This window comes from Ovis canadensis, chromosome 14 (assembly GCF_042477335.2).
Source record: "Ovis canadensis isolate MfBH-ARS-UI-01 breed Bighorn chromosome 14, ARS-UI_OviCan_v2, whole genome shotgun sequence".
NCBI classification, from domain to species: Eukaryota; Metazoa; Chordata; class Mammalia; order Artiodactyla; family Bovidae; genus Ovis; species Ovis canadensis.
This window is the reverse complement of record NC_091258.1, coordinates 37433484-37458614: the sequence shown is the minus strand read 5'-3', so window position 1 is coordinate 37458614 and position 25131 is coordinate 37433484. Positions and strand designations below refer to the sequence as shown.

General features: G+C 57.3%; 1 protein-coding gene across 3 annotated transcripts in view; it reads left to right on the top strand.

The window, feature by feature from the left end:
• GNAO1 (G protein subunit alpha o1) overlaps positions 1-25131 on the top strand; it is a 182860-nt gene that overhangs the window by 144121 nt on the left and 13608 nt on the right. For 2 of the 3 annotated variants that reach the window (XM_069549892.1, XM_069549890.1), the window contains exons 4-7: positions 8275-8435; positions 18059-18187; positions 19967-20096; positions 23925-24078. In XM_069549892.1, the coding sequence (XP_069405993.1) occupies positions 8275-8435; positions 18059-18187; positions 19967-20096; positions 23925-24078 (574 nt within the window). The remainder of the gene's footprint in view (positions 1-8274; positions 8436-18058; positions 18188-19966; positions 20097-23924; positions 24079-25131) is intronic. The other variant, XM_069549891.1, reaches the window with a different exon arrangement.

Sequence of the window (25131 nt, the reverse complement as noted above, 5' to 3'; positions counted from 1 at the left end):
TCCAGTCTCTGAGCGGTGCCTGCCTTGGGGGCACAGCTGACCCACGACTGCCTGTCTTCCAGATGGACCCCTCTCGCCTGCCCTGCCCACAGCAGTGTGTCCTTGAGTGGCCCTCACTCATCGGCTGCCTCCTCAGAGGAGCCTCCTGACTCCAGAGCCTGGTTGGTGTGTCTGCGCCCCCACTGGACCCCAGGCTCAGGGTGGGAAGCGGGGAGGCAGTTTCCAGACCCTGCTGTCCCCCGAGTCCCCGGCGCCCAGTCCTGGGCTCAGCCAGCCTGCTGTAGCACTAGTCCTTCTGCTGAGCTTGGGCCAGGGCCAGGGGTGGGAAACCCTGGGGAACCACACCAGTCACAGGGGCTGACACACAGCTTCTGAGTGGAAACTTCTGGGTGTGTGAGAGCTGGAACTCAGGTCAAAGTCACCCCCACCCCCACCCCACCCCCACAACCCCTGGTTCCTGAAGATATGTAGTAAACCAGCGGGCAAAGCTGCTTCTATAAACAATTGGAAGAGCCAAGGGTTTTAAGACTGAAAAGGGTGTGATCCTCCAGAAAGTGAGATTCTTGGGACTTACCTAGTGGCCCAGTGGCTAAGAATCTGCCTGCCAACGCAGGAGTCACGGGTTTGATCCTGAGTCCACATGCTCCAGGGCAGCTAAGCTTATGCACCCCACAACTGTTGAACCCGCATGCTCTAGAGCCCACACTCAGCAATGACAGGAAGCCCACACACAGCAGTGAAGACCCAGCACAGCCAAAAATAAATTAAAATTTTTAAAAGATTGATTAAAAATAAAATAAGTGAGGTTCTTTAGAAAATCCAGTCTTCCTCCCGCCCGTTCAGAGGCAGCCTAGTCCCCAAACAGAGAAAGCTCTCAGAGGGGCTTAGGACAAGTACATCCCTGAGGAGCCCAGTAGACCCAGCTGGAGGTCTTAGGAGAGTCTTCCTTAGCAAGGCCCTGGGCACCTGACAAAGACCAGACCTCGGGACAGAGCGAGGGGCTGTCAAGGGGGCAGTTCTCCCCCGATGTGTTCGGGGCTGGGGAGAGGCAGGCTGCCTCCCCCTATGCCTAAAGATTGCTCTTCCTGGTGAACATGAACGTTCCTAAGGCGGGGACCCCACTGGGTAGTGGGTGTACGTACGGCGGATAAGTGAGTGACTGGGTGGATGAACAGGTGTATGGCTACACAGATCAGAGAGGAGTGAAAGGAATGAAGAGGGTGCAGACGTGAAGAACGAAGGGATGGACAGACAGACACTATGAAAGGGCAGATGGGAGGCGAGGGGTGTCCGGGTGGGTATGGGAGTAAGTTGATAGATGAACAGGGTGGCTGATGGGCGATGATGTCATGGGTGGGTGGACACATGACGTTGAGGAGGTAGGTACCCTGGATGGGGCCGTGGGATGTGTGGATGGATGGCTGGCTGAAGAAGGGATGGGCACAGCCGAAAGGAGGCAAGATTAGAAACAGCAGCAAATCCTTGGTTCTGCTGTTGGATCTTTCCAGGGAGACAAGAAGGCTCCCTTCACTGAGACAGATGGTAGACCTGTGGGGTCCTCCAGCTCTCCTAGCGACCCTGTCTGCCTGACAGCGTGCTCAGGTACAGGCCTTTGCTAAGTCCCAGCAAAGAAAGAGCCCCATGCATGCACAGCCCCCAACTGCTAATTGCCTGTAGTGCCCCAGGTTTTGCCACCAACAAAGAAAACCTGTCACGAATGTCTAAAGTACCCCTGGGGGGGACCACGTCCACTGAGAGTCACAGCTTGGCGCCATCTGCCAGCCCAGGGCCAGGGAAACAGAGGTGAGGGAGTGCACTCCTCTCTTCCTCACCCCAGTGGCAGCGAGGAAGGGAGAGGCCAGGACCACAGAGTTTCCTGAGATGCTCAGATCTGGACGACATGAACGAAGTGCCTGGAAAGGTGCCCCCTGCCATTCTTCACCTGCTGACCTTGCAGCACACAGGCTGGGCCTCCAGCAGCAGGGGTCTCTCAGCCCCTTTCACTCGAGGAACAGAGTCCATGCCCCCCGTCTGGCTCTTGGGCTGGGCTTGTGCAGCAGCCCTGCGCCTCCTGTTGGCCTGTGCACTTCTGCCCCCTGGCGGGAGCTGAAGCTACTGCAATGCATGTGGCCGGACAGGGCAGGATGGAGACTTCCTTTGCAAGCAGAGGACTGTGCATGTGTGTATGTGTGTGCACACACTCAGACTTCACTTGGCCCAAAAGATTAGAGGAGGAAAGCTCGGAAAGATCCAAAGCAGTTCCTCAAACGGAAGGGGTTATTATTATAATTACTATGATTATTGTTATCAAGATTATCCTGCTTGCCTGAGAAGCCTTGTACAAAGCAGGCTAATTTTATGTCAGCTTGTTGTTTGTGTCTCAGGGACCTCATCTTTGCTTATAATAACTAACGTTTGCAGGGCTCTTTATGTTGCAGAGCTGTGTCACGTCGATTTAGCCTTTCATCTGCGCAAACAGCCCCGTGAGGTGGGAACTAACGAGAGCAGAAGCTCGGGGAGGTTAAGCGGTCTGTCCAAGGTCACAGGTCTGAAAAACAGCAGAGCCAGCATGGAACCTGGGTCACCTGACTGAAAATCCCTGTTCGCTCCCCTCCCATATCCTTTGCATTTTGTCTCTTGAGAGGAAAAGGCTCTTTTTCATACTTTAGCTCTAAGCCCCTTTGCTCTGAAGAGAGGGGAGGAGTTTTGCAGACCAAGTCCTTATCATGCACTCCGCCGTCCCAGTTTCAGACGATGCGTCCATGGTGGGTGGGGAGCGGCGGCAGCAGCAAGGCCTGGCCTGGCGTGCGAGCAGGTGTGTGTGGTAGTGGTTGCCAGTGGCTCAGCCAGGCTGATTCCCGCTTCCCTTGGTCACCCCGCAGTCACCCCCGGTGTGGCACAGGACAGGCAGGCACCAGCCGCATCTCTGAGCAGGGTGAACAGGAGACATTAGGCGAGAGAAGTGGGTGCGGGGGCTCTCCTGTGGTCCAGGACGTGGGAGACGGGCAGGGCCATGGGAGCCTCCGGCCCTCCCCGTAGTATGGAGATGGCTTTAAGGAAGGAGAGCCCCTCAGCCGTGGACGCCAGCGGGCAGCCCCACCAACTGGCCCCTGCATCATGGGCGCTGCTTTCCAAGTGTGTGTGAACATTAAGATATCATTTAGCCAGAAACCTTGTACCGGCTCTGATGAAGAGAAGTGTCGATGCTGACTTTAAGCCACTGACCCTGGTGAGGAGAATCCTGGCCCTGAAAGTTAGTCACAGACTCTCCTGGGCCCCGAGCCTCCTGATCCAAAGCCTATCAGAACGGCGTCTTGCCTGCAGTCCATAGTCTGAAACACAGGGTCCCAGACACGCATTTCTCAACCTCTCACCCCTTCCATGGCCCCGGCCCCGAGGCGTCCTGACGGGGCCGGGTTGGCCTCCTCTGGTCCCCAGGTGGCTGGGGAGCTGGGGCCCGGCCCGGCCCGCCCCTCAGGCCGTCCTGCGCTAGTGCCCTCTGCCTGCTCCCACGACAGGAGGGAGCCCTGTGAAGAAAGTGGTGAGACTGCCACCCTGGTTTTTAGGGGGGGACGCTGAGCCTCAGAGATGGTAAGACCCCCCTCAAGCCAAGAGCCCAGTTGTGGACGGAGCCTTGAGCCTGTGGCCTGAGCCCCGCAAAGTCCGCATGGAACAAACTAGAAGCCCAGGGCAGGAGTGACCAAAGAGGGCTGTGGGAAAAGGAGGGAGACTTGTTGGGGGTCGGGGGGGGGCATGGGAACCGGACATCACAGCATGGGCAGCCCCAGCAGCTGGACAGTGGCGGCCGTGGAGGGCCGGGCACACTGGGCACTTTGTGCCTGCTGGGCCCACGCCACGGGCACGTGGGTCTGAGGAAACGCGGCATCTCGCGCATTCACTGGGAGCGCCCCTCCGGCCCTGGCGGCCATGGAGGAGAGAAGGGCCCGCTCCCTCAGCGCTGTTTCCCTGGCCCTGGGCCAGCAGGTAGCTCCCTGACTGTGACCCTCGGTGAGAGTGGTGCCCCACAGGGGCATGTTAGACACTTGTCTGTAGCAGTGGCAACGACTGGCCCGGGCCTGCGGTGTGTGATAGCGCCCGCAGTGACGAGTGCCCTGCACCCAGCCCACCACGCAGGGACCACTGGGCGTGGCGTCAGTGGACAGCCTCCCCCAGCTCCTGTGTAGAACTGTCTCCAGGAGACCAGCAGACAGCCCCTGGATGTGACCGGTGTCCCCAGCCGGTCTTGGTGCTCCCCGCGCAGGAACTAGCACAGCATGTAGGCCAGTGCATGTGCCCAGGGCATGGTCCAGACAGGAAGAGGGGAAGGGAATCAGATGCCAGAGGAACTGTGTGGACCACAGTAATAAGAGGAGGTGAGCCTGGTGTTGGTCTCAACACACCAGGAAGTGTAGCACTCTTTGAGGTTATTGTGCAGAAGTATACCAACCAAACAAAAACACATCCTCAACTGGGTTAAGAAAGAGTCAGAGGATTGATTGATGGAGGTAACTGGAAAGCCAGAGATGTGTGTGGCTGCAGGTACAGCTGGATCCAGGTGTTGATGTGTCATCGGGACTCGGGGTACTTCCCTCTCTCGGCCCTGCTTTCCTCAGGGATGGCTCCACATTCAGGTGGGTCCTTCCTTGGAGGGTCTCTCCTGATAGTTTATGCAGGTGTCCTGGGGCTGGTCAGGTTAGTCTCACTTGATGGATTGGGATTCTTTGTCCACCCGGAACTGCTCACTAAGGGCAGAGGGATGGATTGGCCAGGCCCAGACTGTGTGTCCATGCCGAGACCATGGGACAGAGACCACCCCACCCGGACTGCTCAGGCTGAGTTGGGGAGGAGTGCTCTCCTTCAGGGGAGCAGAGGCTCTGGTATCAGAAAAGGAGGGACTGGAAGCCCCACCGGTGGAGGAGGCAGCCATCCAGCAGAAAAGGGTGCAGATCAGAGGGACTGGGCCCTCTGCAGCCACCTTGAAGCTGGTCACCGCCACCAGTGGGAGCACAGGGTGTGTTTTCCACAGAAGCTTGCCCCAGCATCCTCCACTGAGCAAATCTGCACAGGTGAGGCTGCCCGGTCCATGCACCTGCTGCGTCACATCCCCTGCTGCCAGGACAGCTGGGCGTGCTCTGACCAGTGAGAGGGGCAGTGCCGTGGGGACTGTAGCTGAGAGCAAGGGGTGGGAAGATGCACCCCCCCACCCCCCGACTGGCCCAGGAGGGGACTCGCACAGGAAGGTCAGGCCCAGTGTGAGCCCCACCCTCCCAGGGCCCCAAAGGCAGGAAGACAAAGGGACAAGGGCCCCCCTCTGGCTCTATTAATTGCTTGTTAGCTTGACCCCCCAGGGCTGGCCAGGCCTGGCAGCTACCACAGTCCTCCAGGTGCATTGGCATGACCCCTCCTTCCTGCCACCCTCTCCCTTCCTTCTCTCTTACCCATTGCCCACACCTTTGCTCAGGGTGGTGAGGTGAGGGGCTGGGCTGGGCACCAGTGTCTGAGATGCAAGTCCAGGGCTGTCTCCTGGAGCACAGTAGGTTTAACTCTGGGTCCAGGCAAGCCCAGGGCTGTCTGCTGGAGCACAGTAAGGATTAACCCTAGGCCCAGGCAAGCCCAGGGCTGTCCGCTGGAGCACAGTAGGGATTAACCCTGGGTCCAGGCAAGTCCAGGGCTGTCCGCTGGAGCACAGTGGGGGTAACCCTGGGCCCAGGCTCTCCCACTTAGCAGCATGTGACCTTGAGCCTCAATCTCCCCATCTGCTAAACAGGATGGCTCCCCGGCAGAGCTGTTGCTGTGGTTGACCTAGACACACTGTTGTTGAGACGGACAAGATTAGAAGACTTGGGAGACATAGTGCATGGAGTGAGAAACTCGGGTCATGCCTGGAAGTAAGATGCCAAGGACCCATGCATCTCACAAATACTGCAGAGCACCAACTGTGTACAGAGCATTGTGAGATGGGGGTGCCCTGAATAAGCAGAAAGCCGAGGGGCAGGCACATGCAGCGCCAGCTGTGACATATGGTGTGGTTGGTGCACCAGACTCTACCTGGGGGCGTAGAGGAGGGCTTCCCTGAGCAAGTGCCAGTAAGATGGAGAGGGGCAGAGCCCAGGGAAGGATGGCCTGGCTGGGTGGAGCACCCTGAGGCAAGATGACCCTGACTGCTTGGGGAACAGAGGAAAGGCTGTGTGCTTAGAGGACCAGGAGAGGGGAAAGGTGGGAGGTGGGCTGAACAGAGCTCAGTCAGGCCGGGGCTTTGGAGGTCATGGTAAGGAGTTTGGAATTTAGAAATAATGGGAAGCTATTGAGAGTTTAAACAGAGAGAGTTATTGTATCCATTAGAATTAGGTTTGACTGTGAATATCTGAGACCTAGAAAACAGTGATTTAAGTGAGCTAGAAGTCAAAAAAAAAGGCAAAAAGTAAAAGTAAGAAAAAGAAAAATGCGGAAGGTATGGAGGGTCTACAAAGTTGTCAAGGACCTGTTTTTAGATCACCAGTCCACTGTCCCTCGGGTATAGATCTTATCTTCATGACCCATGGTGGCTGCTAGAGCTCCAGCCATCACAGGTTTCAGGAAGGAAGGAAGAAGTGAGAGAAAAGGGGTGCATCTTCCCTTACAAAGCCTTTTCCAAAGACCTCACTACACTTGGGTTGATCTCTCCATGGGTAGAACTGGTCACATGGTCATGTTTTTGCCACAAGCAAAAAGAGGAGATGCCATCTTTAAGTTGGATATCAGTGTCCCCAGTTGGGAAAATGGGGAGTTCTTTTTCTACAGCCTCCCTGCTGACTGTGGTGTGGAAGACAGAAGAGAAGCAAGAGGGAGGCAAGGAACCCTTGGGAGGGAGGCCAGGAACAGCCAGGAAGAGACAGGGAGTGGCTTGGACTCAGGGGTGTCCCAGAGGAGATGGGGAGAAGTAGATATGGGGATGGAGGTGGGTGACTTGAGTCTCAGTGGCTGGGCCGGTCGTGGTGCCATGCACTGAGCTGGGGAGACGGAAGGGAGAGCAAGGGCCGATCGAGACGTGTCGCCAGCACAAGACCCCTACCACCACCACACCTCAGTGATGAGGCGGAGCCAGGACAGCTCCAGGCTGCCCTTCCCTAGACCGTGCACCACATCCCACTGGAATGCAGTTCCCAGGATTCCACGTCAGACATAGAGGAGCACCAAGTGGCTCCTGCAGGCGCAGGTTTCTAAACCACACCCTCTAGTGGCCTGGCTGAGGCATAACATGGCTCTAGGTGGGAGGGTGTCTCCCCCTAGCAGAAGTCTGGCCCTGCCCACCACCCTCTGGTCCCCGAGTCCCTTCTCTCTGGATCAGGCAGAAACCTTGACAGTGGGGTCCAAAGGAAGAAGTTTGGGAAACTGGCCAGGTTTTTCCCCGTCATTCCTCACACGGGTGAGCCTTCCCGAGGTCACACGAGCACACGGAGCAGCATCAGTGTGTGGGCCCTGACTCACAGGCCTGTTTTTAGCCCCAGGTGGAGGCACCACCCCTGCTCACCCACCCGTGCCTCCCTGAGTCACCGCCTGCTTAAGGCACTCAGCGCCTGGGTCCCAGGGCCAGCTTTCCGGTGGCTGCCCGCAGGAGAGGCTCGGGTGCTAGAGAGGGGCCGGGACCCAGGCCCTCCCGGTGGGAGGCTTGGGAATCTGAGGGCTGGGGTCTGTGGGACACTGACCCTAGAGAGCTGGGTCTGGGGTGGCATCATGGGCCTGGCCTGCTTGCCTCCAGGCTAGTTACAGCTTCCTTCCCAGGGCAGGCATGCAGTAGGGGACACAGTGCCTGCACCTTCACGTTGACCTGCTGCATTAGACAGGCCCTGACACGTGAATAGCTACTGAGCTGACAGCTCGATTCTGAAAGTTTCCACCGAAGGCTTTGCCCCCTACATACCTTGGTAGAGACCCATGGACAGAAAAGCCTGGCAGGGTGCAGTCCACGGGGTCACACAGAGTCGCACAACTGAAGCAACTTAGCACACACACAAGCACCTTGGTAGAGAATCTTTTGTCAGCTCTGCACCTTCCAGGTGTTGACCTTGCCCCCTTCCTTCGTGTCTTTCCCACCCCGAAGGCCACCTGCAGATTGCCACCTCCTGCTCACTTCCTGAGCCATGAGCCGTGGCCTGCGGGGGAGGGGGGTGTCTGTCTCTCTCGGTGTCTTGGAGGGTGGTGGGGTTCAAAGGACTCGAGAGTGGGGTCACCGACCAGTGGTCATTGTTGTGCCCACAGATAAAAGACTCTGTCCGTGTTCTCATCTCCTCACAGGCTGATGCCAAGATGGTGTGTGACGTGGTGAGTCGGATGGAAGACACGGAGCCCTTCTCTCCAGAGCTGCTCTCCGCCATGATGCGACTCTGGGGCGACTCGGGGATCCAGGAGTGCTTCAACAGGTCTCGGGAGTATCAGCTCAATGACTCTGCCAAATAGTGAGTGTCCTGGGCAGGCGGGAGGCCACCAGCAGGGCAGTGATGTAGCGTGGAAGGGGCTTGGGGCGGGCACTGTGGGACAAGAAGGCATCCTGGGCTGAGGTTGGAACCGCTGTGAGATGCTTTGCCTTGTATGTCAGGAAGGAAGGAGAAGGGGCATCTCCTCCTGCCCATCCCCTGCCCCCCAGGATGAAAAGGAGGCCAGGGAAGTCGGGGGCACAAGAGACAGCTAACAGCAGGGCTCCCAGAGGGCCGGGGCCATCACCCGCCTGCCCTGGAGTGGGCCGGGCCCCCCTCCAGAAGGTTTTCAGTGCAGCAACCTCTTTTTTCCCCTGGAGAATCCTTGACCCCGTAAGTACTAATCAAGGGCAACAGGCAGAAAATAACTTACGTGGTTTTCTTTTTGAGAAAACAATAAGCTTTTTATTCCTCTGTCTTTAAAAATAAGGACTATGTAACCATCAGACAAGTGAAATAAATAGTCAGGCATACACTTTAATAGTGCATTACAACTAATAAGGAAAAGTAGAGGACAGAGGGGAGAGATCGACCTCAGGGCAGGAAAGAAGGTGGGGGGTGAAGCACTGAAGGCCAGAGAGAGTGGGTGGGCAAGAGAGGGGAGGGCAGAGAGGTGGCCCTTCCAGTGACCATGGGGCCACATGACTGCCCACTGCAGCCGAGTCACTCCAGGCGTCTGGAGGTTTACATGTCCTTGGCCCCTGGATCAGGGGTTCCAGGGAATGGTCCTCAGTGGTCAGAGATGCGTCTTCTGTTTGAAGACACTGGGATTGCATTCCAGCTTTCAGGAAATGCACTCACATTTACAGACTCGTGCCCAGGTTTTCAGTGGGCATGAGACACATGTGCTCCAACACTGATCTGCTCAGCCTCCTCTCAGCCGGGGCCCCTTTGCCCCCCAGGACACACCAGCAGTGGTCTGGAGAGGTTTTCAGTTGTCCTGATGAGGGTGGTGCTACCGGCATCTAGTGGGTAGAGGCCAGGGATGCTGCTGACTTCTAGAGACGCATCTTACAGCCCTCTACAGCAAAGAACTATCACACCCGCAGTGTCAGTAGCGCCGAGAGTAAGAAACGGTGGTCTCCATGGTGCTGATGTAGAGGAGGCCAGCACCGAGAAGGCAGCTTCCAGTAACAGACACTGGGACGTGGCCACTGGCCATGAGGACAACCGACAAACCAGGGGCTCGCCTTCCCCCCCTGCACACCTAGATTGTCCCGGGGGCAAGCGCTTGTGTCCTGTGAGTCCCAGGTGGTAGTGACCCAGGCCCCAGTCCCTGATGAGCCCCTGGGACACCTTGGTGGCGGGGATGTGAGCCCAGAGGCTCAAGTCCACACGCAAATCATAGATTCTGACCCAGGTGTCCCCCCATCCCCCAGCCAGTCAGGCCTCTCCCACTCCCTACCCCCTACTCAGCCTTAGTCCAGACCCTTCCCATCCCCCCACTACCCTCAGGGGCACCTGAGGACATCAGACCGTGCCCCCCACTTAAATGATTGCCACTTAACTAATCAGAATATCAATCCATTCAAAAAAAATTTTTTAACAGTATGGAAAGGTATAAAATTCATAGTAGACTCCTCTTCCCGGGGCTGTCCCCCTCCCACTGTTAACTACCTCTGTTTGTTTGTCCCAGTGATGTCCAGAAAACCTGACCTGCCTGCTCTCAATGGTGTTCAATGGCTGCAGCTGGGAAAGCTGAGGAATTTAGCTCCCCTCCCTGCCTCCCATTTTTCCTTCCTTCCTTCACTCTTCTCCACTTCCACCCCCAGTTTTTTGGCTAGTTACAGGGTTATTTTTAGTTCTTCTGGTAGTTACCTTGATAAGTCAGAAGGAGCGACTTGAGCGAGTACTTGTCAACTCCCCCAGGTGAGCGGAGGACACGGCCCTCTGCTCCCTGGGAGGGGCTCTGCCCAGGGAAGGGGGGCCCGCAGGCAGGTTCCGAAGGCCCTCGGACACTCTCTGGTCCGGGGTTGCTTTGCTGTTGTAGTTTTAGCTGCTAGCCCTCGTCTTCTGACAGAGTCTGGGGCCTGAAGTAGATGTCTTGTGACGGAAGGGAGAGAGGCCTAACAGGGCCGTCGCCTGGCACAAATCTGGGTGACATACACACCTCACACACACGCATTCTCACATACACCTCATACACACCTCACACACACACACACACACACACAAATTCTCACACCCTAAACAAAGACACCACACACTCTCATACTCACCTCACACACACACACTCACACCCGACCTACACACCACAGACACACTGTCACATACACCTCACACACATACACATATACCTCACACACACACACACACATGCACATACACCTCACACACACACCCTCACACACCCGCTCACACGCACACACACACCTCACACACATGCACATATACCTCACACACACACCCTCACACACATGCACATACACCTCCCACACACACACCTCCCACACACCCTCACACGCACATACACACCTCACACACACACATTCTCACATACACCTCATACACACACACACACACAAATTCTCACACCCTAAAGACACCACACACTCTCATACTCACGTCACACACACACACTCACACCTGACCTACACACAGATACACTGTCACATACACCTCACACACACACCCTCACACGCACACACACACCTCACACACATACACATATACCTCACACACACACACGCACATACACCTCCCACACACACCCTCACACACCCGCTCACACGCACACACACACCTCACACACATACACATATACCTCACACACACACCCTCACACACATGCACATACACCTCCCACACATACACCTCCCACACACCCTCACACGCACATACACACCTCACACACACACATTCTCACATACACCTCACACACACACATTCTCACATACACCTCATACACACCTCACACACACACACACACACACACACAAATTCTCACACCCTAAACAAAGACATCACACACTCTCATACTCACCTCACACACACACACTCACACCCGACCTACATACCACAGACACACGGTCACATACACCTCACACACATACACATATACCTCACACACACACATACACACATGCACATACACCTCACACACACACCCTCACACACCCGCTCACACACACACACACACCTCACACACATACACATATACCTCACACACACACCCTCACACACATGCACATACACCTCCCACACACACACCTCCCACACACCCTCACACGCACATACACACCTCACACACACACATTCTCACATACACCTCATACACACACACACACACACAAATTCTCACACCCTAAAGACACCACACACTCTCATACTCACGTCACACACACACACTCACACCTGACCTACACACAGATACACTGTCACATACTCCTCACACACACCCTCACACGCACACACACACCTCACACACATACACATATATCTCACACACACACACACATGCACATACACCTCCCACACACCCTCACACACCCGCTCACACGCACACACACACCTCACACACATACACATATACCTCACACACACACCCTCACACACATGCACATACACCTCCCACACATACACCTCCCACACACTCTCACACACACATACACACCTCACACACACACATTCTCACATACACCTCACACACACACACATTCTCACATACACCTCATACACACCTCACACACACACACACACACAAATTCTCACACCCTAAACAAAGACACCACACACTCTCATACTCACCTCACACACACACACTCACACCCGACCTACATACCACAGACACACGGTCACATACACCTCACACACATACACATATACCTCACACACACACACACACATGCACATACACCTCACACACACACCCTCACACACCCGCTCACACGCACACACACACCTCACACACATACACATATACCTCACACACACACCCTCACACACATGCACATACACCTCCCACACATACACCTCACACACACAGCTCACACGCACATACACCTCACACACACACATTCTCACATACACCTCACACACACATTCTCACATACACCTCATACACACCTCACACACACACACAAATTCTCACACCCTAAAGACACCACACACTCTCCTACTCACCTCACACACACTCACACCTGACCTATACACCATAGACACACTGTCACATACACCTCACACACACACCCTCACACGCACACACACACCTCACACACATACACATATACCTCACACACACACACACATGCACATACACCTCCCACACACACCCTCACACACCCCCTCACACGCACACACACACTTCGCACACATACACATATACCTCACACACACACATGCACATACACCTCACACACACACCCTCACACACCCGCTCACACGCACACGCACACCTCACACACATACACATATACCTCACACACACACCCTCACACACATGCACATAGACCTCCCACACATACACCTCACACACACCCTCACACTCACATACACCTCACACACACACATTCTCACATACACCTCACACACATTCTCACATACACCTCACACACACCTCACACACACACACACAAATTCTCACATCCTAAAGACACCACACTCTCTCATACTCACCTCACACACACACTCATACCTGACCTACACACCACAGACACACTGTCACATACACCTCACACACACACCCTCACACGCACACACACACCTCACACACATACACATATACCTCACACACACACGCACATACACCTCCCACACATACACCTCCCACACACCCTCACACGCACATACACACCTCACACACATTCTCACATACACCTCACACACACACACGCACACAAATCTCACACCCTAAAGACACCACACACTCTCATACTCACGTCACACACACACTCACACCTGACCTACACACCACAGACACACTGTCACATACACCTCACACACACACCCTCACACACACACACACACCTCACACACATACACATATACCTCACACACACACACATGCACATACACCTCCCGCACACACCCTCACACACCCCCTCACACGCACACACACACTGCACACACATACACATATACCTCACACATACACACACGCACATACACCTCCCACACATACACCTCCCACACACCCTCACGTGCACACACACCCCTCACACACACATTCTCACATACACCTCACACACACACACACACATTCTCACATACACCTCATACACACCTCACACACACAAATTCTCACACCCTAGACAAAGACACCACACACTCTCATACTCACCTCACACACACTCATACCCGACCTACACACCACAGACATACTGTCACATACACCTCACACACACACCCTCACACACATACACATATACCTCACACACACACACACACATACACCATAGACATACATACCACACACATACACACCTTATATACACACACCCCTCACTCACACCTTAATACACACACCCCTCACTCACACACACACACTCTCACACCCTAGACATACACACCACACATACACACACCCTCACACACACGCACATACACCTCACACACATACACCTCACACACACACACTCACACCCTAGACATACACACCACACACACACACATACACACACACCCTAGACATACACACCACACACACACACACATACACACACACCCTAGACATACATACCACACACACACACCTCACACACACGCACACATACTCTCTCACACCCTAGACATATATACCACACACACACACACAAATTCTCACACCCTAGACAAAGACACCACACACTCTCATACTCACCTCACACATACACACTCACACCCGACCTACACACCACAGACACACTGTCACATACACCTCACACACACACCTCACACACATACACATATACCTCACACGCACACTCACACACATGCACGTACACCTCCCACACACAGCTCACACACCCTCACACGCACACACACACCTCACACACACACATTCTCACATACACCTCACACACACACACATTCTCACATACACCTCATACACACCTCACACACACACACACCCGACCTACACACCACAGACACACTGTCACATACACCTCACACACACACCTCACACACATACACATATACCTCACACGCACACTCACACACATGCACGTACACCTCCCACACACAGCTCACACACCCTCACACGCACACACACACCTCACACACACACATTCTCACATACACCTCACACACACACATTCTCACATACACCTCATACACACCTCACACACACACACACACACAAATTCTTACACCCTAAACAAAGACACCACACACTCTCATACTCACCTCACACACACACACACACACTCACACCTGACCTACACACCACAGACACACTGTCACATACACCTCACACACACACCCTCACATGCACACACACACACCTCACACACATATACATATACCTCACACACACATGCACATACACCTCCCACACATACACCTCCCACACACACACACACACCCTAGACATACATACCACACACATACACACACACCTTACACACACACCCCTCACTTACACATACACACACTCTCTCACACCCTAGACATACGCAACACACATACACACACCCTCACACACACGCACATACACCTCACACACACACACTCACACCCTAGACATACACACCACACACACACACCCACACACACACACCCTAGATATACATACCACACACACACACCTCACACACACACACATACTCTCTCACACCCTAGACATATACACCACACACACACACACACACTCACACCCAACCTACACACCACAGACACACTGTCACATATACCTCACACACACACCTCACACACATACACATATACCTCACACACATACCCTCACACACATGCACATACACCTCCCACACATACACCTCCCACACACACACATACTCTCTCACACCCTAGACATATATACCACACACACACACACACACACACACACACACACACTCTTATACTCTAGACAATGTGAGTGGCTCCCCAAGGCCCGGAGCCCAGTTGCCACCCAGCCGGCCTCTCACGTTACTGGGAGGCTCCAGGGCTCGGGTTGAGGGGACGCCATCCAGCCCAGGTCTCCCTCTGTCGTGGGTCTTTGAACACAGCCGGCACTCCCTCTCCCCTCTGAACGATGGCTCCAAGACAGGTCCTGGAAGCCCAAAAACCCCAGCACCTGCCCGCCAGGGCTGTAAAAGGTAGTTAGTTCCATGGTGTGGGAGGGTCATTTTTCCCCAGATTCGGGTCCCCACTGGAGATGTGCCTGTAAAGCACCCTTCCATTCAGAGCCCTCCAGAGTGAAAGCCCAGACGCTCACACTGAGCTCAGGGGCCTGTGTGCTGTGCCGTCACCTCCGTCACCCTCTCTAGCCTCAGTGCTCACTGCCTGCCCTGCCCTGCCCCATGTACAGCCTCTCCCCAACTCCTGTCCAGAGCCTGCAGGCCCGGCCCTCCTCCACAGTGGGCGTGGCCTCTGCGCCCACTGGTCCTTCTGCCGGACCAGGAGAGGCTCATCCCCTCACTGCCCTCTGTCTCCTCTCGAATGTTATCCTGCTCCACGAGCCTTCACCAGCCACCTGATACCAAACAGCAGCCCCCAGCCGGCCTCCCCCTATGATAGTCTGAGCCTTCCTTCCTGACACTTACCACCTCCTGACATGTTGTACAGCTTACTGCTCTGCTAATTGCCTCATGCACACACACCCAGGAACAGAGGCTCCAGGAGGTGGGGCCTGTGCCCCGCAGCACCCAGGACAGTCGGCAGGCAGTAGACACAGCAGGTGCACAGTCCCCTGAGCACACCCTCTACCCTCCGGTGGCCGCCTCCCTGCATGAGGCTCAGCCAGAGAGATGGAGGGCCAGGCTGTCTGCCTAAAGGAGGGTTCCCCAGCTGGAACGGGGCCAAGACCAGAGGCTCCCAGCCCAGGTCTCCAGCTGGGGATGACAGGAGGAGGCTCCTGAAACCAGCACCGCTTCTGGGCAAAGGCAGCTTGGGCAGAGGAGGGGCACGTACAGAGAGGTTAGGAGGACCTGCTCCAGGCTGAGGTTGGAGGCCGCCCAAATGCCCATGGGCCTGGTGAGGAGGCTCCACGGCAGCCAGGGCTTTCAAGTCTGCTCTGCCATCTCAGCCTCCCTCCTTTCGTGGTGGAGACAAGGCCTGGAGACCTGTGTAAGAGCACTGGCTCTGCAGTCGGGTAGACCCAGTCTTGACCCCCCAGCAGTGTCATCCCCTTTCTAGGAGTGTGGCTTCAAGCTCACCTTCCCTGAACCTGGGACCAACATCGGCTATGTTTACCTAGGGAGAATTCTCATAAGGATTTGAGGCAGCTTGGATTGTTGGTTTACCAGTGGACACCCTCCTTAGTGGAGGCATCTGCCCTTCCCAGCCCCGCCCTGCCAGCGGGTCTAGAGTGGGTGCTAATGAAGCTGGGCGCCTCTGTGCACAGCCTGGGACTCCCACATCACGCCATGACTCAGACCCTCACAGTTGCTCCCTGTGGGCTGCATGTGACTCCCCCTGCACAGGGATGGGTTGCCCAGCTGGCCCTGAGGGTCCCTGAATCTTCCTGCCAGTCTGAGCGAGCTCCCTCCTTCCTAGTTTCCTGGATCCCAACCTGACTTAGGGTTCAAACCTTAACCCGTACCAACCCCTAAAGCCTTCCCAGCGTGTGGCCTTGGAGGACCAAATGCACAGGCCAGGTCTGTCTCCAGGGCAAGTGATGGCATGGCAGGGGCCATGATGCCTAAGGTACCAGCGAGGCCCCGCCCCTGCCTGTCTGTGTGGCTTCTGGGCCTCCCTCCCAGGAGCATCAGATGGGAAGATGCGACAGCCCCCTGGTAAACCTGAGGAGTGTGAGAGGTGGGTGGAGGCGCAGAGGGCCTCTGGGAAGCACTGCAGGGTACCGTTAGGAGGTGGGATCCAAAACCCTGACTCAGGGCTGGGCCAGGCACTCACCTTCATTAGAAAACCTGAGTTTTCTAATCTAGGAAATAATACATTTACCTCAAGAAATTAAGGGTGGAACATGATAATGCGCAGAAAGACTAGAAGCTAACTTTAGCCCATCGCTATTTTAAGATGAAGAAATGACAGTGTTAGAAACACGTGTGGGCATGCTAGGCTGCTTCATTCATGTCTGACTCTTTGGGAGCCTATGGACTGTAGCCCACCAGGCTCCTGTGGGATTCTCCAGGCGAGAATACTAGGATGGGTTGCCATGCCCTCCTCCAGGGGATCTTCCCGACCCAAGGAACAAACCCAAGTCTCTTACATCTCCGCACTGGCAGGCAGCTTCTTTACCACTAGCACCACCTGAAAGCCCATAAACACATTAGTCTCACTGAAAAGCCTGACTTGTCTGAGTGAGGCTGAACTGTGTGCGAAGCCCTTGGTCTGAGTTAGAGGCTCTGAGCGCCTGAGGCCGGGACGTGAGCGTCTCTTCCTCAGCTCCGCCCCACACCTGGCCCTGGACGGGTGATGCCGTCCCTCCCTGGCTTGGGTCGGGGCTGGCACTCTGGGAGGGCAGTGCCCACACCTGGTCCACGGTCCCCGTGTGCTGCCGTCCCCAGCTACCTGGACAGCCTGGACCGGATCGGGGCCGCCGACTACCAGCCCACCGAGCAGGACATCCTCCGAACCAGGGTCAAAACCACCGGCATCGTAGAAACCCACTTCACGTTCAAGAACCTCCACTTCAGGTGAGGGCCAGGGAGACTCCCCATCCCTGGAGAGGGTGCTAAGACACGGGTGACCCCTGCCTCCCAGCCTCAGCTCATCTGGAGCATTCCTGTCTCAGGGAGCTCTCAAGTTGGGACAAGCAGTTGGATGCGAGAAGGGACCTGTGTGTACCCCTCTTTGCCACCAAGGTCAGGGGCTGTGGTGAGCAGGGAGGCTTCCTAGAAGAAGCATCCTGGAGAGGGGCTCTGAGATACAGGGAGGATTCAAGTGGACAAAGGAGGGGAGTCCTGTCCCTGCCTGACTTCTGACGGGGAGGATGGTGGATCACCCAGGTGGTCTTTGAAGGCATGGAGGCATGGGGGATAAGAGCGGGCGAATCTAAGCAACATGTTTTGTGTGACCCAAGGACCCATGTCATCTCAGAACTAGAAGGGGCTTGGAGATCAGCTGGCCCACCCTCTCCAGGTATATAGGGGAAACTGAGACCTGGAGGAGCAAGTCTGTTCCCGAGCACAGAACATAGCTCAGGCCCAGGGTCTGAGCACCGTAGGCCCTGCCAGGGCGTCATAGCACCACCTGGGGCAGCTTGCATGCCCTGAGGCCTGGGTGCCCCTAGCTGCCTCCAGCTGCCTCCTGGGTGTGGTTTCTGGGTGTTGGGTGGAGCAGGAGGAGAGGCCAGGATGGCCGGGACAGTAGACCAGTAGACTCGAGTGAGGCCACTGCCTGGCCCTGCCCAGCCTGAGGCCCAGCCCCTGCCTGCTCCCACCCAGACAAAGGGCTGGAGTTCTGTATCCATCCCCGTGAGGCTGCCTGAGGCCTCCCGTGAACCCGAGGAAGGCAGGGATGGGCCAGGCAGCCCCATGAGATGCCCCTGTGCCCTAGTCCCTCAGTCTCTCCCACTTACCGATCAGGGCAGAGGGTGTGGAGCTGGGCTGGGGGCGCCTGGCCCGCAGCAGCTGAGAGTATGTGCTGTGGAGGGGCCTCAGAGACCATCACCAGGGCCCAGTATTTCAGATGGAGAAGCAGGGTCCAAGGGAGGTGGTGACGGGATGAGGACCGGACCTGTGTCCTTGCTCCAGGTCCGCTGTGGGCTTCGGCCTGCGGCTGCTCTCCTCTATCAGCGGGTTGGGGCCCAGCCCACCCTGGCAGCTGTGCGTCAGGCCTGGGATCTTCACTCAGGGCGTTAGATGTGAGGTTGACCTCGCACTTCCAGGACCAAATCCCCTCTGCCACCATCTCCCCTGACAGCTCTCATGCACCAGGGGATGATGCTGAGAAGGGGTGAGGGAGGGCGGGCACAGAGCAGAGAGACAGACGTTGACAGCCAGACGTCTACAGACCGACGTTGGTCTCACCCCAACTCCCGCCGGCACCCTGCACTCAACCCCTTGCTGCTTCACTGGGCCTCCACGTGGGAGCTGCAGGTCCCTGCCCACCTCCTTCTGTGCCTCCCAGGCTGCTCTGGGGTTTCCCCGGACCACAGACGTGAACAGACATGCTCAGAAAGCTGGAGGCTTGCGAAGGCACGTCCAGCTGAGGTCACCCCTTCGCGACAGCGCTGAGATGCAGGGGCGGGTCTTGGCGTCGCTGTGTGGGGCACCACCCAGTCCCGGGGCAGAGCAGTGACTGCCACCCCACCCCGAGGGTGCCGTGCTCGGTCCTCAGCCCGAAGCGAGGCTCCTTGGGAGGCTTGCTGTGTGCACAGCAGCATTCCTCCCTGACCCCGCAGCTCGACCAGTGTCCCCACACCTGCTGGGGTCTCCCTACCCCCACCCCCAGCTCTCCTGTCTTCCTGGTAGGCTGTTTGACGTCGGGGGCCAGCGGTCTGAGCGCAAGAAGTGGATCCACTGCTTCGAGGACGTCACGGCCATCATCTTCTGCGTCGCGCTCAGCGGCTATGACCAGGTGCTCCACGAAGACGAGACCACGGTGAGTGGCCCCAGCCCGCCCGGCCTCAGTGGCCCACGATGGCTCTCGGGCGGAGCCGGCTGCGGGGGTGGGGGTCCGTCCTTGGCTTGGTTGTTCCCATCTCTCTCCTGACTTCAGCCAGATGCCTCATGATGCCAGTGCAGTGAAGGCAGCCTTGGGCCCCCTGCCAGCGGCTATGTGCAGATGCCAGGGCACGGGCAGCAAGGGCCTCTTCAGTAAACACAGCAGAGTCGCAGAGGCCGTCAGGCCAGAACCAAGTTAAGCAAATCCTAAATGAAATCAGGGTGCAGTCAAGCAAGAATTTATGTAAGACAGAAATAGCAGTTCTTAGCTCTGACAGCCCTCCCTGAGCAGTGGACAGGGCTGGCAGAGGGTTGGGCTGTGGGCCAGGGCTCATGGTGAGTGACAGGGTGGGGGGCACAGGCCCCTCCCCTGGAGGGCGCCAGCCCGGGTTCCCACCTTCCGTCTCTGCGTCTTCAGTCTGGGGCCTCGGAGAACTGCCAGGCTGAGGGGAACTTCAGAGGGGGGCCCTCTCTGCAGGGGGTGCTGCCTTTCTCTAGGCCTGGCCTTGGTTTGCTGCTGGATTCAGGGAGCACCCTCTCTATCTTAGGGGTGTAACCATCATACCCGCCTGGTGGGGTGTGGGCAGTGGGGTGAGAATCTTCAAGGACTTGGAACCGTCTCTGGCTTAGCAGCCCTGGGCTGGTGGTTGTGTCGTCCCTGAGGGTTGTCCTGAGCCGGGGTCCCACTGAGCTGCCCACAGAGGGGTGGGCCTGGTGGGGTCTCAGGAGACAAGCACCCGCTGAGGTGGGGCTTCTGGGCCGTGGGGTCACATCCTTGGCGATCGTTAGCTCCTGTGTGTGATGCAGGCAGGCACAGACCCCTGGCGCTGAGGTTTTGGGACTGGGCTTGTCAGGGTGGACCTTGAGCAAGGCTACCTTCTTTCCGGGTCTGTCTCGTCGTCGGTCCTGCCTGCCGGTCCCACGGGGCTGCTACTGAGGTCTGCTGGGCTTTGGGGTGTGGTGGTATGGGAAGAGGCGCCGCCGTTCGGAGAGGTCGGGCTTATGCGGTGACGGTGCCGCGGTTAGATGGGGCCAGAGCCACCGGCCGGGTGGGCCGTCAGCACTCGCGCCGCATGCTGACCTGTCGCCCTTGCCTTTTCTCCTTCGGTACCTGGAACACTTCCGAGCGGGGCATCAGCGGAACCCCACAAACCCTGCTGTGTTACGGGGCGAGGCTCTGGGACCCCAGGTGTGCAGCTCTTTCTAACGCTGGCACTGTTCTCAGTGGCCTCAGGAGCCGTGGTGTCTAAGACCCCCAGACCTGGACCTACTGACTGTCCCGAAGCCCAGCTCGGCTCCTGCTGCCCCCATAAGGCACCGCACACAGAGACCACCCCAGCCCATCTCTCACTGATCCACTGTTGACCCTGCTTCTGGACCCACTGTTCACAGCCCGCCGGGCCAGCGTGTGGTCTGAGCTCCGTGTGGCTCATCTCTTCTCCTTGCTGCTCCTGGGAGTGTGGTCTGAGCTCTGTGTGGCTCATCTCTTCTCCTTGCTGCTCCTGGGAGTGAGAAGCAGGGCTGGTGCAGGAAGCTGACCCTGCTGTGAGTTTGAAAGAAAACTAAGCAGTGGAGTGTCGAGGGCCCCAGGCCTCTTCCCGGAGACCCGTCCGGCTCAGGCCCAAGGCCCAAGGCCCTCTCAGGAAGGGGCGCGCACTGGCCTCCGGAGCATGGGCAGAGCAGAGGATGTCGGAGCGGGTCTGGCGGCCACGGGGTCCCAAGCTCTGTGGCCTGCGAGTCTCGAGTGAACCCAGCAGGTGCTGGGCCTCACGCTCAGACGGCCTTCCCGGCCTGCCGGCCCGCCCGCCCTGTGCCAGCTCCTCACCAGCTCTCGCTCTGGCGCGGGGCCCATTCTGGAGCACCTTCCTCCTCGCCCTCCTACTTTCACTGTCTCTGTCCCATCCTCTCCCTCAGCTCTTCCCCCGTTTCCCTGCCCTTCTTCACAAAGGCTGGGTCCGAGGACAGGAAGCCACAGCATGTGGGGTTGCGAATGGGCTCTTCCTGGGTTCCTTTCCACCCGGGAGAGAGTGGCAGCCTCTCCAGAGCTCGGGCGTTGGCATCACCACTCGACAAGAGCCTGCAGAGGCGGCTCCTTGCCATGGTGCCAGTGAGAATAGCGCCCTGCCTGTGTGTCCAGGGCCAGGTGGACATAGCCCGGGGTCTAGCGCCACTGCTGACACCGTGGGAGCGTGGCAGCCACCCCACCTGCTCCTCTGTAAAGTGGAGCCCATGACGAGAGGCCTCTGGGCGGCTCTGAGGACCCCTGGGGCTGGGGGCTGTAAGAGTGCCTGCGCTCGCTCGGGACCCTTCACGTAGCAGACGGCAGCTGCGACACGACTCTGCCCAGGAGCACCCCTTGAGGCCAAGTGGTGGGACTCGCACGTGCTGCCCCCGGGAGCAAGAGCTCCAGCCGCTGACCCATCCTTGGTTGTCCACCTTCCTCTCTGGTCGGCCCTGCCCCGCCCTCCCAGGCCGGAGGAAGTGGGGGTGAGAATTGGGGCTGCCTGAGAAAAAGGTGTCTGGGGGCTCCTGGAGCTTGGCCAGGAGCCATGGGGCTGGTGGCTGCCTGCCCACCAGCTGGCCACCCTGCCTGCCACAGCCCGGACCCCTGCGGCCCTGGGCCTCATTTGCCACAACTTCTCAGCAGCAGCACCGTCACCGCCGCCTGCAGGGCCTTAACTTGCCAAACCAAGGCCAAACCCATGAGCAGATTCTGAGAGACGCTGCAAGTCGGGCAGGTATGAAGCGCCTCCTTCCAGCTGAGACCGTCAGCTAAGAGTTGAAAGCAGCAGGTTCCCAGGGCACCGCCGGGTGACTTTGCTGTGAAGCCTGCCCCTACTCCCGCGTCCCACCCTCCTCACCGGCCAGCCTAGGCTGGTGCGCCCCACCTTGCCTTCCATCTCCAGCCACACGGTCCACAGACCTGGGGCGGCCGTGGTCTCTGGAGCCTGCCCTGGAGGCCCTCCAGACAGATCGGCTTTGACTTCCTGGCCTGAGACTGGTTGAACTAATTTGGAGTTTTTTGGGGGTTTTTTCCCTCTCTTTCCTTCTCATGTTTTCTGGGTTTTTTATCTTCCTCTCTGTTTTAATCTGTTTTGCTGGCTTTCATCTTGGGGTTCTTCTGGCCCCTCTACTGGGAACACAGTCTCGATAAGCAGCTCACACAGAGCTGCCCCCAGCCCAGCCACGGCCCAGGCAACCCACCCGGTCCTCAACCAGACCAAGGCCACAGCAAGAGCACTCCCCCGACGCTGTCCCCCTGGTGTCTGCTTCCAACTCTGGATTAATGCGAGGATCCCTCAGTCCTCGGTTAATGTTTCCCAGCTGAATGCGTGCATCCTCCCGCCCCCGCTGGTGGAGCCGAGTGCGACCCCCTGTAGAGCCGTCTGCATGCCCCGCGGTCCCCCGTGGGCATGTGGAGGGTGGCGGGGCCCTGCCCCCGCGTGCATGGTGCATGTCCCCTCCATGGTGGGCTGGAGTCACTCCGGCAACCTCACTGCTCCCGCCCAGGTCAGCCCTCTCTGGGGAAGGCACAGTGTTGCCCCCACCCTGCCCTGCTCCCTGCTCCACCCCCACCCCACCCGCGTGTCGAATGCAGCAGGGACCAGGTCCTTGTCCTTGTGGGTCCTTGCGTCTCTGTCCCTGGTGGTGCGTTCAGCCGTGTTGGCAGGCCGCCCCTCGCTTGTCCCTCTGTGTCACTGGGCGCGGTGGCTCAGGGCCCCGGCGCCACTCGGGCCTCACTCGCCTCTCCCCCACTCTGTTGCAGAACCGCATGCACGAGTCGCTGAAGCTCTTCGACAGCATCTGCAACAACAAATGGTTCACGGACACGTCCATCATCCTGTTTCTTAACAAGAAGGACATATTCGAAGAGAAGATCAGAAAGTCTCCGCTCACCATCTGCTTTCCGGAGTACACAGGTAGAGATGGCCGCTTCCCACAGGGACTGCAGCGGCCTCTCAGTTCCCCTTCACCACGTGCTGCAGACGCACCAGGCTCTGCCCCAGAGGGTCTAGCACAGAGCCGAAGGCGGGTCCCCTGCCTCCCTGTAACGTGCTGTAGCAAGGGGCCCGGGGCAGCCAGCTGGGCTTCCTAGTCAGAGCAAGCAGGGCTGGAATCCTGGCTTGGCCACTTACAAGTCCTTGACCCTGGCAGCCTCTGGACCTCAGCTCAGTCATCTGTATGTAGAGCTTGTCAGTACAGCGGTAACACCAAGATGATACTGGGGTGAAGATGGGGCTTTGAGCCAGACAGCCCAGGGTTTCTGCCCCAGCTCTGCCACTCACAGCAGGTTATACAACCTCTCAGAGCCTCAGTTTCCACATCTGTGAGATGGGTAATCACCATGATTATCCATCCCTTCCTCCCAGAGTTGCCAGGAGGACAAAGTGAGCAGGAATGAGTTGATTAGCATGGCAGTGGGCGCGTAGTAAGTGCTCACCGAACACGCTTTTGTGACCATGTTGACAACTGAGAAGTACCCTGAGGGCACCCCACATGGGTAGTTATGAGTCAAAAAGCCTGCTGGATGCGAGAGCCTCATGAACGGTCCTGCTCACACCTCCCTGCAGAGGACACTGTGACTGACGGAGGCCGCCTTTGTCACGGTTGTGGCAGGGTCACCCAGCTGGGGTAGGTGGGCAGCCTGACCAGGCCCCCGTGGAGCAGCAGTGTGGCTGGAGTAGCCCACTGGCCCACTGGCTCTGCAGGATGGCCAGGGCCTGGTCAGAGAGACAAGTGGAAGCAGAAGCGGGCATCTCCAGCCTGCCCAGCCCCCAGCCTGGAGAGCACAGGGTGAATCAGAGTCCCAGCTTGGTGTAGGGGAGCCTCCAGGCTGAACCCCAATTCCCCAGGAGTGGACGTGGGGGCCATGGCTCAGAGCTGGGCAAGTGGTGCAGCTTACTGTCTCTCCCCTTCCTCGAGATTAGGCTGACGGCCCCCGGGCCAGACCCCAGCAGCACATGGCCAGAGGC